At 42.2% G+C, this 14,993-nt stretch overlaps 1 protein-coding gene across 1 annotated transcript; it reads right to left on the bottom strand.

The window, feature by feature from the left end:
- Positions 1–258: 258 nt before the first annotated feature.
- On the bottom strand, positions 259–12,432 carry LTO1 (LTO1 maturation factor of ABCE1). The gene is made up of 5 exons (XM_006111468.4): positions 12,123–12,432; positions 11,056–11,161; positions 8,578–8,648; positions 2,437–2,554; positions 259–2,059 (listed from the first exon to the last, which is right to left on the bottom strand). The coding sequence occupies exons 1-5, from the start codon at positions 12,404–12,406 to the stop codon at positions 1,991–1,993; spliced, it is 648 nt and encodes a 215-aa protein (XP_006111530.1). The 5' UTR covers positions 12,407–12,432; the 3' UTR covers positions 259–1,990.
- Positions 12,433–14,993: the final 2,561 nt, after the last annotated feature.

Genomic DNA, 14,993 nt, shown 5'->3' with positions numbered 1-14,993 from the left:
CCCATGAAAAACACTTTTACTAATGTTATTACTGCACGTGTTCAATGTGGAAACCACTTTTACTGATATTGACTGAATGTAACTGAAGATTAACAACCCTTATGTTTTCTATTTATCTGAAGAAACTTTGTTTTTATACATTTACTTATATTCATAAACAGGATTCTTAGACATACAATTCTTTCCGATGCATTATAATTCTCTGTTTTAGAATGTTTTCTGTTTTCTTTATGGCTTAATTAAAATCAATACAAACTATAGCAGTATAAACTTAATACTTTATTTCAAAAGAATGTAAATTTTTACACCATAATAAACATATTTAAAAATTAGTTGTGTATACATTTTCGATCATCTCAATTTTAGCAGTAAGAAGATATATTTGTAACTGCTTGCAATTTTTGCTTTTTAGAGATCTTATATTTGAGTTGATATAATATCATCTTCCAGTAGGTGGCTCTAAATTACTCTGTATATCTGATGTGTTGAAATGCTTTACCATGTAAACAGATATTAAAAAAGTCAAAACATCATGGCTATTAAAATTAACCTCTGTTCATTGGCATATATGTCAAACAAAAATTTAAAGATTTGGCATATATCCCAGTTTAGAATTTATCTTCTAAAATGGTAATGCAATATCCCCATTTCATATCTCAAATATGAAAGCAGGATGAAGACACATTTTAAAAGGAATGCTGTACCCCTCTACTTTGAGTAGTATGATGAATTTTGATAGATCAAAATCAAATCTATAGATAGATATTTTATAGATATAGATATTCTAAAATCAAAATTCATCATACTATATTATATATATATATATATATATATATATATATATATATATATATATATTCTCATTCTAAAATCCAATATATCCAAATTCATCTCATATATATGGGAATGTTATTCCCGGACACATAAATGAAGCAGCTCCACAGATATACATACACTACATTGTAGTGAAATGTCATCTAGAAATGCCATTAAATTCTATTTGTGAAAAATTACACATGTATCTAGCACCAAATACAGAAAATCTTTTTAACAAAATAATGCGTTTATTTTAAACTAACATAGTTGAATATTCACTTACATATTCCAACAGCATCCATTTTCTGAATGAAATTGAAAACTTAAATTTCCCATCTTGGAAACAATTTATCACTTAAATATTGCAGTATTTTTGTAGCCATTTTGTTCCCTGATGTGACAGAGACAAAGTAGGTGAAGTGATCTGTAAAAGACATTACCTCACACTCCTCACCATTAATTAGTTATTTTAAGTTGTACTGGTATATCTCAATCTTTTTTCAGGTGCAAATGTATTTTTTCTGCACTGGATCAGATATCAGTGGTCACAGCTCATGAAAATAATACAGAAAAATCAACAACAAAGTATCAATAGTCTATGTTTTGAGCTGTAGCTGCTTTGAGAATCATGTTTAATACACCTCCTCTTTTATCCCACCTCTGCTTCACCTTTTCACCATCAAAAATAAGATAGCTCTTTATTGTAAGTGCCTCCGGGTAAGGAAAATAACTTATCTTTTTTGTGCACATTTACCCAAAATGTGTAATTCATAGTGATCAATAAATGTTTTGAAATATGTATCCTTTAGATAATAAACATGGGAGCATCATAAAACAAAACATTACAGAAGCAATTTATTTTCCCCATTGAAATTAAAAACAGATGATGAATATAGAATTAAGTGTTCCATGAATGTGGAGATTTTTCATTTTTGTTTTCAACAGGACATGCACTTGTGTTACAATGATCGTGTAAGATTGGGACACAGCAAACATTAAAGGGATACCTTTCCACTACTGCATTACTCTTCTACCCTCTCTTATGGAAAATAAAAACCTGTTTATACTCTGACTTTATCTGCCTTTATTATTTCTTATAGTTAATCACTTCTCTCGATATCCGTTCCTTAAAGCTTCTTCCTTGTTCATATATGTTTATCTTCATCTGTTATACTCAAAAAGTAAGTGCAGATCTTTCAGTACTGATTTTAAAATCAGATTGAATATTTAGCAATGAGCAAACCTAAAAAAAGAACACATAGGTGTTTTAAAGTGTATATTAATTTCAGGTAAATTTGTAACAAGATACCCTTCCCATTTCTTCTCTTTTCTCCTCTCCCTTCCATTGCAGTCTCTCAAATCAGAATTATATGGATTTTTAGCCTTTTTTTCTTTTAGAATGAAGTTTATTGCATTTGCCATGGACTGGAGAACTGCACCTTATTTTACCTCTGCGTAGAACAAACATTACAATTGTAACTGGATACAAGTAGCTTAGAAAGATTACTAAATAATTACTCAGAACTATATAAATGTAGCTTTATATTACTGTCATTTTAGACTGCAGTATTTTCAGAAACTGTACTACTTCTGTGCTAAAATGACAACTAAATACTACACCTGTTTAAATTTTCCTCTGATTTTTTCCAGATCTTCATGAAGTTTGTCGTACGTGGGGTCTTCATAAGGGTATTTCTGAATCAGTCCTATCAATGATTCCAGAGCCTTTATTTTTTTACTGCAAAAAAAAGAAAATACAGATTTTCTTTTAGTGTTTCTATTCAGCAGAAATAAGAGTCCACTTGGCAGGGCACGCACTAAGAAAATCAAATTCTTGGCATCAAGAAGATTCTGCAAGACATACTTATGTTGCAGTAAGGAAAAAATTGAAGTAATTAAGCCATTCTCCAGATAGGGCAAGCAGAAATTGCAAGCACTCTGGTACTACTTCTGGAAATAGTACTGATGCCCTTACATCTCACTGGCTTGAGAAAATAATTCCGGTCAACTACAGATCACATTTAAAAAGAAAATGGGAATCTATAGTTATAGTTATTACTGAGAGCAAATTCCAAAATACTCAAAGAGCTATATAATTGTGGCATTCACTTTAGACTAACATGCACTGTGTGCATCAAGTGAATAAAGACAGCTGCAATTAGACATCTGTGCAGAACTAATTAGGGGAAACTGGCCAAGGTTTTAGAGGTAGACTGCACTGTATCCAGGTCAGTATCTTCTCTTAAACTGTATTAAAATACTCACGAAAGTTAAGCTATTAGTACTGAACTACACTATCAAGTCAAGAAAACAAATTACACATAAAATCACTGTAATTATTTAATTTCATTAATACTAAAAACTAAAACCTATCCATCATTTAATGTCTGGACCTCAGAGCAACTTATAAAGTTTCCTTCTCAAGTTTCAATTTTTATGTGGTATCTCTTACCTCCTCTCTTCACCTTCATTTCCCCCACCAAGAATCTAATAATACAGACTTAACAGAATACTTTTGTTTGGCAGAAGTTTAACAACTCTTATTTACTAAAAATTATAGATGACACCCTCAAGTCTCTCAGGACTTTAGACAGAAAACACTCTTTAATGAGGGTTCATACTAGAGCAGTGACTCACTGGTTGATCCTGGAGAATCTTCCAGTTGATCACAATCAGCAGGCTACCTGCCTGCTCTGGCCCTATACCGCCAGCCCATTCCCAGAAACATTCAGCTTGGCCCCGGCAGAGGAGTCTTGGCGTGCTATTCCTGCCTCTAAGCCCAGCCAATGCGATTAGTGAGGTTGGTGAACAGGGAACTGTGGCCAACAGAGATCTGAGGGTGCAATGCCAGCTGAAAATGGCAGCACACTTACAGTACATCTAGACTACATGTTTCTTTCAAAAGAGATTGCCTGGGTGCTCTCTTTTGAAAAAGCAGATTGCTTTTTCAAAAAAGTTGTGGCTGTCTAGACAATCTGAATGCTCTCTTCTGAAAAAGCCCTGTTTGCAGTCAAGAACGCCTTTTTTCAAAAGAATTTTCAAAAAAAGGCATTCTTCATCATAAAATGAAGTTTACTGCTATCAAAAAAGCCATCATGTTCTTTCAATTTAATTTTGAAAGAACATAGTGGCAGTTTAGACGCAGGTGACGTTTTTTCGAAAAAAGGACACACAAAAAAACCACCCTGTAGTCTAGACATAGCTATATGCTCGTGCCCCCTTACCCCACGTTAGCCCTTTCTGGGAGCAGAGTGGGCCTGGAGCAGACAGGGAGCCTGCCTCAGCTTCACTGCACCACCAATGGGGAGCTGCCCACAGAAAATATGCACACCAACACCCTGCCCTCTCCTATAGCCAGCGCCTCATACTGCTACCTGCAACCAAAGCCTCAGCCCTGAGCCCCCTCCCAAAGCCAGCACCCTAACCCTTTGCCTCATCCTGGGTCCCCTCCCAGAGCCAGCATCTCATATTCCCTTTTGCACCCCAAGTCCCTGCCCTGAACTCCCTCTCAAAGCCAGCATCTCATATACCCCCCTAACCCTAAATCTGTTGCCCTAGCCTTGACCCCCCTCTTTGAGTCAGCATCCTCTCCTGCACCCCAATACTCTGCCCCAGCCTGCAGCTTCCTCCTATACCCAAACTCTCTCCTACAGCTTTCACCCATCACTCTCCACACCTCAACTAGCTGCCCCAGTCTCAGCCCAGTACACCATCCCACACTGCAAATCTCTCTGATCCAGCCCCGAGTTGGCACCCTCTCTTGAACCCCAGCCTCCTGCCCCATCCTGGTGAAAGTGAGTGAAAGTGGGAGGGAATGAGTGACTGAGAGACAGGAGATGGAGTGAGTGGTGCAGGGTTTAGGTAAGGGTTGGGTAGACCTTGGATTGCCCTTAAATTCAGAAAGTGATCTTGGACATAAAAAAAATTGGAGACCACTTCTCTACAGAGTCTTCTTCCAGTGCTGCAAAAGACCAAAGACTGGAGCAGCCTGGTAATTAATGTTGTGACCTCATCTCCCCGAGATGATCAGTCTGGGATATTCTGGAAGGTCAGCTTTTCCACAGATGGTTTGTTGACCTGAAAGTTTCTGGAGACTTCCATTTGATTTTATTGGTTAGGAAAGTTTGCTTTGTTCTGCCTTGCAATGCCTTCCTCCAATGTGTTGAGATAAATCAGGTGCAAGATTTAACTTAGAACCACGAAACTTAGTCCAATCAGGTCACCCTTAGCAAGCATCACTTTGGGAAACTCCCACTCAAACCAGCAATTTAAAAAAGAGTATATGTTTTGCATTATACAGAGAGGCTATGTCTGTGACCATTCTCAGCATCCTCCCACAAACAAACAAGCAATTCAAATACATGGGACCACTTTTCACTTTTGAGGAATCTAGCATGGTCTTCTGAGAGCTAGATCTTCAGATGACATTATGTCACCAGTTTACAAAAAGTTCAATATAAAAATTCTGTAAAAACAGCACCCTTGAAAACAGCCAGTTTAACAAACATTTAGCAAAATTACATATAAGTATGAACGTCTGATCACTTTCAACACCTGCATTCTTCAAGAAGACAATTATAATACTTTCCTCTTCTGAAATTGGTATATAGTTCAAACAACTATTTTCTGGAATCTTCATCTTGACAGAGAAGTTTCAAGTGAGCGTCCTCTTCATAAACATTACATTTTTAAGGTCTATATAAGATCTGTATTTCTATATAAATTATTCCCCTCACAAACACTTAAATAAAAATCAGTTATGAATTACAGCTGGTACCTCATTTAAAGTCAGCCCAGATCAAGAATTATACATAGTATTTGAATAAATGCTGAATGTTTACAGCTTAATGAGCTAAATGGACAGTGGAAAATCCATATTCCTGTTGTATTTGCTTTCTTAGCTGATTAGGTGAATGTGAACTGAATTTAAAATTCTCTCTAAGAGCTGGTCTACTCCAAAAACTTACAACAGTGCAGCTACATCTGTCAGGGTTGTGAAAAATCCAAATACCTGAGAGACATAGACTATTAAAAAAGTTAAAGGGCGGTTATTTGGCTAATCATGTAGTTGTTACAATTTATATCAACTACACAATTAACTGATAAGGGGGACGAATCTGCAGAGCTGCAATGAGGGTAGCTCCCAGAGTCAGGCTCCAGGACTGCTACAGCTCTGCATTTTAAGAGCCAGGCTCTTACTACATTTAAAATGCAGAGGTGCAGCGGTCCTGGACCAACACAAGACAAGACTGCTCAGTCCCGGCTCACGCCAGGTCCAGAAGCCCCCGTTCGCGGCAGCCCAGGCTGGCCACCACAAATAGAGGCTGCTCCATCAGCAGCCCCCATCTGCAGCAGCCGGGGCTGGCTGCAGACAGGTGCTGCTTCGCAACAGATTTCCCCTACTCCCCTCCCACCTCTGATGGGGAGTTGAGGGGGAAGGCAGCACCACAGAGTTGAGGCTGGGGGGAACCAGCTTTTAAGCTGGCTTCCCCCAGTACTGGCTTCTTCCCCACCACCTTGCTGCTTCTCACACAGAGGCAACAAGGGGGGGAGCAAGTAGTCGAGTTCTAGAATCGACTACCCCATAAGCTTAGCTTTATCAGGTAGTCGAGTATTTGACTACTCACTTACATTCCTAATCACAATGCTATATTAAAATAATTGTTCTATCTACTTAGCTCCTGCCTCTCCAAGTGAGATGGAGAATGCCTTTCCAGTCACTGTAATGAATGTCTACGCTAGCATTTTAAAAGTAGATAGAGCCCGCAGGTCTTCATTGAGGGATTCCTAAATATCCTTTTACACCCACTTTCTTTGGTATGAAGCACAGGTTTTCTGGAATATGAAACTTGTCTGTATTTTGGAATATTCCTTCCCATCACACATGCTTTATGACAAGACGACAACAGAAGTGGCTTATTTTAAAAGCAAGTTTAAATACCTTTACCTTTCAGAAAGCTTTTCAAGCAACGTAGATTTTAATTTATGATTTTATATAGGTTTTGTTTATATCTTGTATATTTATAGTATTTAATTTTAGTTGTTATATTGCACAATATCTGTAATACTTTGTTAGACAAGTATTATATGAATAAAATTATATATAGTCTAGAAGACTTGGAATGAAAGATGCTATATAAATGGAAATTTTAAAGTATCTAGCAAACCAGTCAGTCCTGTCATGTAAAAAGGACCTGAATTATCTAAGACTGCTAGCTAAATATACCTGGATGCATGGAACCTAATCCACTCAGGGTAAAGGATGGCACGATTAATAGATTCAAACCATGGACCTCACCAGATTTGTCATTTACTAAAAAGAAATCCTTGGGGAGGGAGGGAAGAAGAAACAGACTCCTTTCCTTAGAATCAAGATTGCAGCTCTGCATGCCTCCTGCCACTGAACTTAATGCTGCAGAGCAAGCAAATAGAGGAAGCAGGCACAAAGGAATTCTACCACTCTCCTGTGGCCTCACACTGATGTGAACAGGTAACTTGACTACAGGGGTGGTGAACCTCAGGCCTGGGGGCCGGATGTGGCCCCAGGCTTCCTGGATCCGGCTCCTGAGGCTTTGAGAGTCCCACTGGCATTGGGGAGACTACACTGGTGCTCCAGCCCTCTTGCTGCTTCACCACAGGACTGCAGCACATAAAATCTATGAGGCTGTCCCCTCTCCTCCCCAGGCTCTCATGGGAAAGAGGAATGTGGGGAGTTTCTTTCTCCTCAGTTGTCACGTGTGTGTGGCCCCTGATCCGAAAAAGGTTCCCCACCCCTGATTTCCTAGGTGATGCTTATTGGGTACCAGTTAACCAGTACCCAGGAACAGCCCCTCCCGAGGGTTGGGAGTCAAATGCCCTGCACACAGGAGGAGGCCAGAGACAGGAGCTGACTGCCCCGTGCATAGGTGCTGGCAGTGGCAGTTGGGAGCCTCTTGCGTGCGGCAGCAGGGAGCAGAAGCAAGCCCCTTCCCTGTGGACATGGCTCCTGCTGCTAGCCTTCCCACCCATGGGAGCTGGCAGCAGCAGCTGGGAGCCTTGCACACCAGGGGGGGAAGGGAAGAGCAGAAGACACCCCCTATGGGTGAGGCTGCTGGCTCCTGCTGCCTCGAGCCCTATGGGGGAGGGGGATGCAGGATCCCACTGAATTGGTTAAACTAAGGTTTAACCAACTACCTTATTAACCAGGATTTTACTGCCCTACCCCACACAGTTCATGGCAGTTGCATATAGTCCCACAACTAGGCAGAGAATTCCCCAGTGCAAGCATGATGCAGCAGGGAAAAAAAGACATCCTATTCAGATCCCATCACAGCCTTAGCATATGGAGTACACCATGTCTGAAGGAAACAGACCTCAGAGATGCTGCATAGATTCTGACCGCCAATCTTTAGCAGTGAGAACTCAGTACACGTTCAACTAGTAGTTTCACTGAAAAAATATCTACAATTGTAACAATGTATAATTTTCTCTGCATCATAGCTGCTAAGAGGGCATTCTTGCATGTATTACAGGAGGAGTTCTTTTGAAATAAAATTAAATAGAACTCATGACAGTGTATTTGACCAGTTTGAGTCTTTCAAAGCAAAGGGGAAAAAAAACCTACCAATTGTCCCTCTTGTACATTTTTAAATACATAACAGGCATTACCAGAGACCTTATAAAAATTATAAAATTTCTATAAAAATTTCTTCTTAGAGACAAGAAACTATGAAATTGAGGGCAATATTAACAACACATCATACTATTTTTTTAAAATCATACCTGGGCTTTTCTTCTTCAGATCTGTGAAGCAGATGCTGCCATGTCAATGCAAATCCAAAATAGTATCCAATCTGTGAATTTATAAGAATTTAATTTAAAATGTCATTTTTAGCTGTAATATAAACAGTAAGTTAAAAAAAATACATTCTAGCTCATCATTAAGAGTCAAATCATAGACCTCACCAGATTCTTCATTTACTAAAAGGAAATCCTGGGGAGAGGTGGCAAAGGAAAATCAAAACATTTTGTTATGCTATTTCTAAAATATCAGAGTGTGCGGAACCTCTTCAATTTAAGTTGTGATATAAAGTACAGTTTTGCAAAATATCCCACCACAAGTCATCTGCTTTGATCCCTTAAACGTTTGTGCCTCGATCACTACACTTCTGCTTCATAATCACAAATCCAGCTGTATGATGGGTAGGGGAAAAAAGGAGCGTAGGTCCAACCGGCTTTCAATGAGACTTAAGCTCCTAAGTGACTAAGCCACACAGGAGTTTGAAAATGTTATTCCCTATAAATACATCCAAGAAAGCAATTTGGCAGGATATCTGTACTATGGATGTAAAATCCTGTTTAATTAGTTAACTGGTTAAATGTTTAGTTTAACCAGTAAACTGGTTAGATGGGGGCGGGTGGGCTGCTTTAGTCTGGCTTCTTCCACCCCCGGAGGGGGCAGGCAGAGTCAGCAGCCCCACGCACGACTAGAAGAGGCAGTCCCACGTAGGCCTGGAGCAGTCTTCCACCCAAGGCTGGCCGGGGGCTGCTCCCCAAGTACTGGGAAACCAGTTAACATCCCTAATCTTTACCTACCATTTTTTGAAATAAGGGAGCAAATTCTGAAAGGTTTCGTATGGACACAATTGTCTTGACTATCACTCCTTTGCTAGTCCTTTTCAGTCTTCAACGGCCCTCTAAGGCAGACCAATAACATGAAATCAGAAAGTTCTGCAGCCAACACTGAAAGATCAGATTCTTAGCCTAGTTAATTGTTTATTGTATTGAAAGAGATGGCTGCCATTTTCAGTTACACAACAGTCTTCTTTCTAATGGCCAGTTTTCTGTCACTCCGTTTTCTGAAACCCTGATCTTTGGAGCTGAATTAATTCCTGAAAGTGAATTTGAACAAAAATGGTTAAGGCTTTCTTTTAATTATGAAACTGGGGAAAATACATAGTTCACCTTTAATTACTATAAACATACTACACTTGACAAAGTCACAGGGAGAAAGCTGAAAACTGGGGTGCAAGCAGATTGGGACCTTAAGATACCGAGACAAGGTAGGCTGTAGGGTAGTCCAGTGAAGTTAGCATTACAGTAAGAAGTGTAATAAAAGTGAGTAACAAAAACCAAAACATCTGAACAACCCTGTCAACTTAAGACATTCAGTTGGGAACCTAGAGCCTGGGATGCACTGGAGTGGGTTTCTCTTCTGTTCTCTATTAAGATGCATAAACTATGATGCCCATCTGAAAAAGTGGACTGTACTCATGAAAGCTCATGATACCATCTACATGTTTTGTTATTCTATAAAGTGCTACCAGACCATTTATTGTTTTATTACTTGGGATGTTAAATAGAGATTAATTTGCTAGTTGAATAGTTGATGGAATTTCCATCAACTACTCAACTAGTCATTAAGAACGGCAGGTACAGTACTCATTTCTGGGTCTCAGCACAAGACCTCCCAGTTCCATCATTGCCGCTCTGCACTCTTAAAAGGGACAGAGTGGAGCTGGTGCGCAAAGACACTGGCTCAGTCTCTGGTCCCCCACCAGATCTCAGGACAACCCCCCTCCCTCCCTGCTGCCACTATGCATTCTGAAAGGGACAGAGCAGCAGCGGCTGGTCCCGTGGGGGGGGGGTCTCAGAACAAGCCCCTACGCTACCTCCCCTCTGCTGCCTATCTGAATTCTTAAAGGGACAGAGAAGCGGCAGCCCATCCTGGGGGGGGGGTCTCTCACTTTTAGCAGCAATGGGGGACAACATGTGCGGAGAGAGACCCGCAGGATGGGCTGCCACTTCTCTGTCCCTTTCAGAATGCAAAGTGGCAGTGGGGAGCTTGAAGGGAGCTTGTACTGAGACCTGTAGACCAGCTGCTCTGTCCCTTTAAGAATGCAGAGTGGTATTGGGGAGAAGGAAGAAGGACTTGTGCTGAACCCCGCAGGATGGCTGCTCTGTCCCTTTCAGAATGCAGAGTAGCAACGGGGGGAGGGGGGAGGGGGGAGGGGAGGGGAGGAGAGGTGTTTGTCCTGAGACCTGGCAGGGGACCAGAGACTGAGCCAGTGTCTTTGCGTGCCAGCTCCTCTGTTCCTTTAAGAGTGCAGAGCAGCAACAGGGTGGGGGTGAGCGATCAAGTAGTCAACTACTCATTCACATCCCTATACATAACCCATCATACTCTGCTCAGACACTACTTCAGTACAACACCATCTAATCTCAGCAACACATTGATTCTTAAAAAGTTTCAGCATTTACCTCAGACCCAATCCTGGCACCATGTAGAGCTCCATATCTTCTTCCCTCAATAACACCAACATGACTTCCTTCAACATAACCTTCTTGATATCCTTCCCCATGAAATCTGTAAAGGGAGAAATAAATATAAAAATTAATCCTAATTAAATATCACCTAAGGCATAATACAGAAATACTAGGCCACAAAAATACTGAATATTTTATTACTTTTACTAAAATATTGCCTTTACAATGCTAACAGATTTCAAAGTAATTTAAGTAATTTCAGACTGCCTACTCATGAGACAAAGTGGAGTAACACATCACTATCTGCTACATTAGAGAGACACGGGTGAGCTAATTTCTGCTAGTATTAGAGAGACACGGGTGAGCTAATTTCATTTACTGGATCATAAAAAAAAATCACACAATTTAAAGATGAAAAACATTATATTCGATTATTCAGCTCTGGCTGAAAAGCATGTTGTCGCCAGCTCCGCGCGCCCTGGGGCGCGATTAAACTGTCTGCCCGGGGCGCCAGACTGGCTCGGTCCGGCCCTGAAGGTAGGAGAGGACGAGACAACTTTTACTGCAGTTGAGTTTTTAGCATTTCCCCCTGCCGTTTCCCCCCTTCAGCTCGCACGCGAGAGGGCAGCCCAGCCAGCCCAGCGTCTTTCTTGCAGCACCTTCCCGGCGCGGCGCGCGCTGGGAAATCTGCAAGGAGCAGCCGTTCCTGGCCTGCTGTTCACCCGCCGCCGGAGCTGAGCGAAGGAGGCGGCCCCCAAGGGCCCAGACTACGGGGCAGAACGTTCCCATAAGGCCACAGAAGGAACTTCCGGCCACCTGATGGCAGTTTCCCGTCACGCTGGGGCGCAACGTACTGCGGCCTTGTCACGCGCACGGGCTCGCGCCCGGCAAAGAGGGGCGGGGGTGGTAGAGCGCCCCGCCTGTAGCCACAGCGAAATAAGTTCGTTCCCCTCCTGGGCAGGAAAGGCTGCTCGTCCCCTACTCCCCCCCCCCAGCAGGGGAGACACCGGGCGAAGCCCCAAGAGGGACACCCGGGCAGGGCTCTTCTCTGCCGGCCCCACCTGTCCTCCGCCATCACGATAGCGTCGAACAAATCCGAAGCGCTGGCAGCCGCCTCCATAGCGCGACGAATCTCCCCGAGGGCCCGGGGCCCGTGCACCGCACGGCATGCTGGGAAGGAACGGCGAGCCGGAGGAGTCAGCGCCGAGGTGCTTCTAGTGCGCAGGCTCGAGGGGGCGGACAAAGGGGGAGCGTCCCTGTGCTGCTGACGCTGGCGAGAGCGGCTCCCTCTCTCTGCACCAGCCCCGCCCTGCTGTGTTGCCTGAGGGCCGCCGCCCGGCCACATTCACTGCTCTGCCTGGGTTCGTGGTTCGAGCCCAGGGCTGGGTCTTAGGGGTCTGTGCTCCCGGTGTGCTCGCGGGCGGGCCGCGCGCTTCCCTTCCCCTGCCTCGAGAGGCCTGGATGCTTCCGCCCGAGCCCCCTTCCCTCCCTGCGCCTTGCTGGCCGGCGAGTCGCGCTGGCCGAGCGGGGAGCGTCTCGCTCGGTGCTTGGGCACCGCGGACACAGCCAGCGAGCGCTCATGCCAGCGGCGTGTGATGCATCCTGTTCCCTCGGCCCCGTTAGCGCACAGCGCTGGCTGCACGGGGAGAGTGGGGTGGCCAGGAAACACTGTTCTGGCCATTGACATTTGATGACTAGAGAGCCTCTCGGGGACCGTTATCCCATGGCGTGCCACAGAGCCCATCCCCTGTGGCCAGTGCAGAAATGGCCAGCTGACCAGGATGCTGTCAATCCCCATCGCTACTGCCTCAGTCTTGATTGTATTTGCCATTTAAAATTCAAATGAATGGCGAGTGCAATGATCCTTGGTAGTCAGAGCACAGAGTGACTAATATTAATTGTAATTGTCCTAGAGTTGGAACATAGTCGTCTTGTCTTGTATCTGTTTTTCTTGTATACTGACATGCGCTTGTTTGAATTTGGCTGTCACTGCACGGTTTTATTTAGCTATTGTTACTTCAGTGGTTTACTGCAGACTACTGTTACTCAATTTCTGAAATTTAAAAAATAACTACCTCTACTCACTCTGACAAATGGAACTCCAGTTGCTTCAAAAACAGGAAAATGTGGCTAACTTGATAAGAGAAAAGATTGGGAAAAGGAGGAAGTGAATGAATGACAATTGAAGAAATTCACCTGTGAAAGCAATCAGTGGACTGTGGGTGGCACAATAAAAAAGATCTGCATCTACACATTTTTCTGTTAAATCAGTTCTTTCACTAACCACTAGAGGGTGCATGGGTGATTTCCATTTATAAATATATAAAGCAATAGCTAGTGAAAAAACAAGATTAAAAGGAAAAAAATAGGTTTTGACATTCAGATTATAAAAGGGGACATGTATTCATGTCTCATAGGCAGTTAGCCTGTGTGTGTGTGTAACTGCATCCAGAAATTAAAAAACAACCCCAGAAAATCAGATTTCTAATAGTGACACGTTTTTGTAATGAAACTTCAAACCAGTCATTACAATCGGCAATTTAATGCAGAATGATTTAGGTTAGCATTTGGTGTTTTACTGCATGTTTTTTAAACGATAACTTTGGTATCTGCATCAATAGGCAATATTTTGATTACAACTTTGAGCTGATTAGGGAAATTGCCACTCCAATGGAAAAATCAGATCAAAATGACCATGAATGTTGTTGGGTTTTTTGTTGGTGTTTTTTTTTTTTTAATTAGGAAGGAAAAGTTGTGGCAATATGAGGACATCTACATATGTGTTCTAACATGAAATTGACAGTATTTCTGAGTGTACATGGGTTGATTTATAATTTCTGTTAGTCTTGTATGTACTCAACTGACAACAACCATTCCTCCAATAAAAGATTTATTTGAACCTGTACAAACCAAGTCTTCATTCAGTGCAGTCAGATTCAGCTGGGCAAATCTTTGACTGTGACACCATCTTCCACATAGATAAATTTGCAGGATTGGACCTGATGGGGGGAGCATTACTGCCCAATAGTACCCTCTGTTAATAAGGTATTGCAGTGCTGCAACTCCCTGCCTCAGTTTCTTTCCCCAAGGTGGAACTACTTAGCTCTCCACAGATTGCTCTGTGCCAAAAATGACAATCCTTTTTTAAGATAGCAAGAGACTGCCTAAAAAATCCCAATAAATAAAGTTATTCTGCCCTTTAAGGGCTTCTCTTCGACCCATCTTCTGGCCTTGTTCCCAGTTCCTTTGTGAAATATTTTGACAGTCACCCTAAGTTGATTCCTCTGACATACTAGTCTCAGGATCTTCCAACAAAACCTACCTAATCTCTTTGGTTCTACTCTCAGACTGAGTTCTCTCATCCCTCTTGGAAGTTCATTATATTATCATCTTATTTGCCTTAGTGCTGCCCCCTGAATCTGGGAGGCAGTTAATTAGTTATGCCACAGGTGAAAGCTACCCCCCCCCCCCCCGGAGGAAAGCTCACTTTAGCATCCTTGTATGCTTACATTTCATCTTATACTGTTGGCTTTTTTACACTGTTATAATGCTGTGTTGAATCATGCCACTTTTCTTTTATATGACTACATACAGGTTTGTGCTGTCTCATTTTTTACACAAAGATACTATTTTTTTATTGTATGTATAAAGTTAGACAAAGATGTACCAGGAATATAATATTCTTTATAACAAACTCTCAGGCTATGTCTACACTGGCGGCTTCTTGCACAAGAACATCCTGCGCAAGGGTTCTTGTTCAAGAAGTCTTGTGCAAGAAAACATCCATACTACCATGTGCAAGCTGTGCTTTTGTGCAGGAGCACCTATGGCAGTATAGATGCTCTCTTGCACAAGAAAGCTCTGATGGCCATTTTAGCTATAGGGCTTTCTTGCACAACAAATCCCTGCCGAGCATCCACACTGCCTCGTTG

The sequence above is a fragment of the Pelodiscus sinensis genome, chromosome 4 (genome assembly GCF_049634645.1).
Source record: "Pelodiscus sinensis isolate JC-2024 chromosome 4, ASM4963464v1, whole genome shotgun sequence".
NCBI classification, from domain to species: domain Eukaryota; kingdom Metazoa; phylum Chordata; order Testudines; family Trionychidae; genus Pelodiscus; species Pelodiscus sinensis.
The sequence above is the reverse complement of the archived record's forward strand: the minus strand, read 5'-3'. Positions and strand labels throughout refer to the sequence as shown.

What these genes read in the sequence shown, in the direction of transcription:
- LTO1 (XM_006111468.4), bottom strand. Translation starts at nt 12,406, where the DNA reads ATGTGGCCGGGCGGCGGCCCTCAGGCAACACAGCAGGGCGGGGCTGGT. An exon ending in ATCGTGATGGCGGAGGACAG is followed by an intron (nt 11,162 to 12,122) that starts GTGGGGCCGGCA and finishes CTCCCTTTACAG; the next exon opens with ATTTCATGGGGAAGGATATC. An exon ending in GTGCCAGGATTGGGTCTGAG is followed by an intron (nt 8,649 to 11,055) that starts GTAAATGCTGAA and finishes ATAAATTCACAG; the next exon opens with ATTGGATACTATTTTGGATT.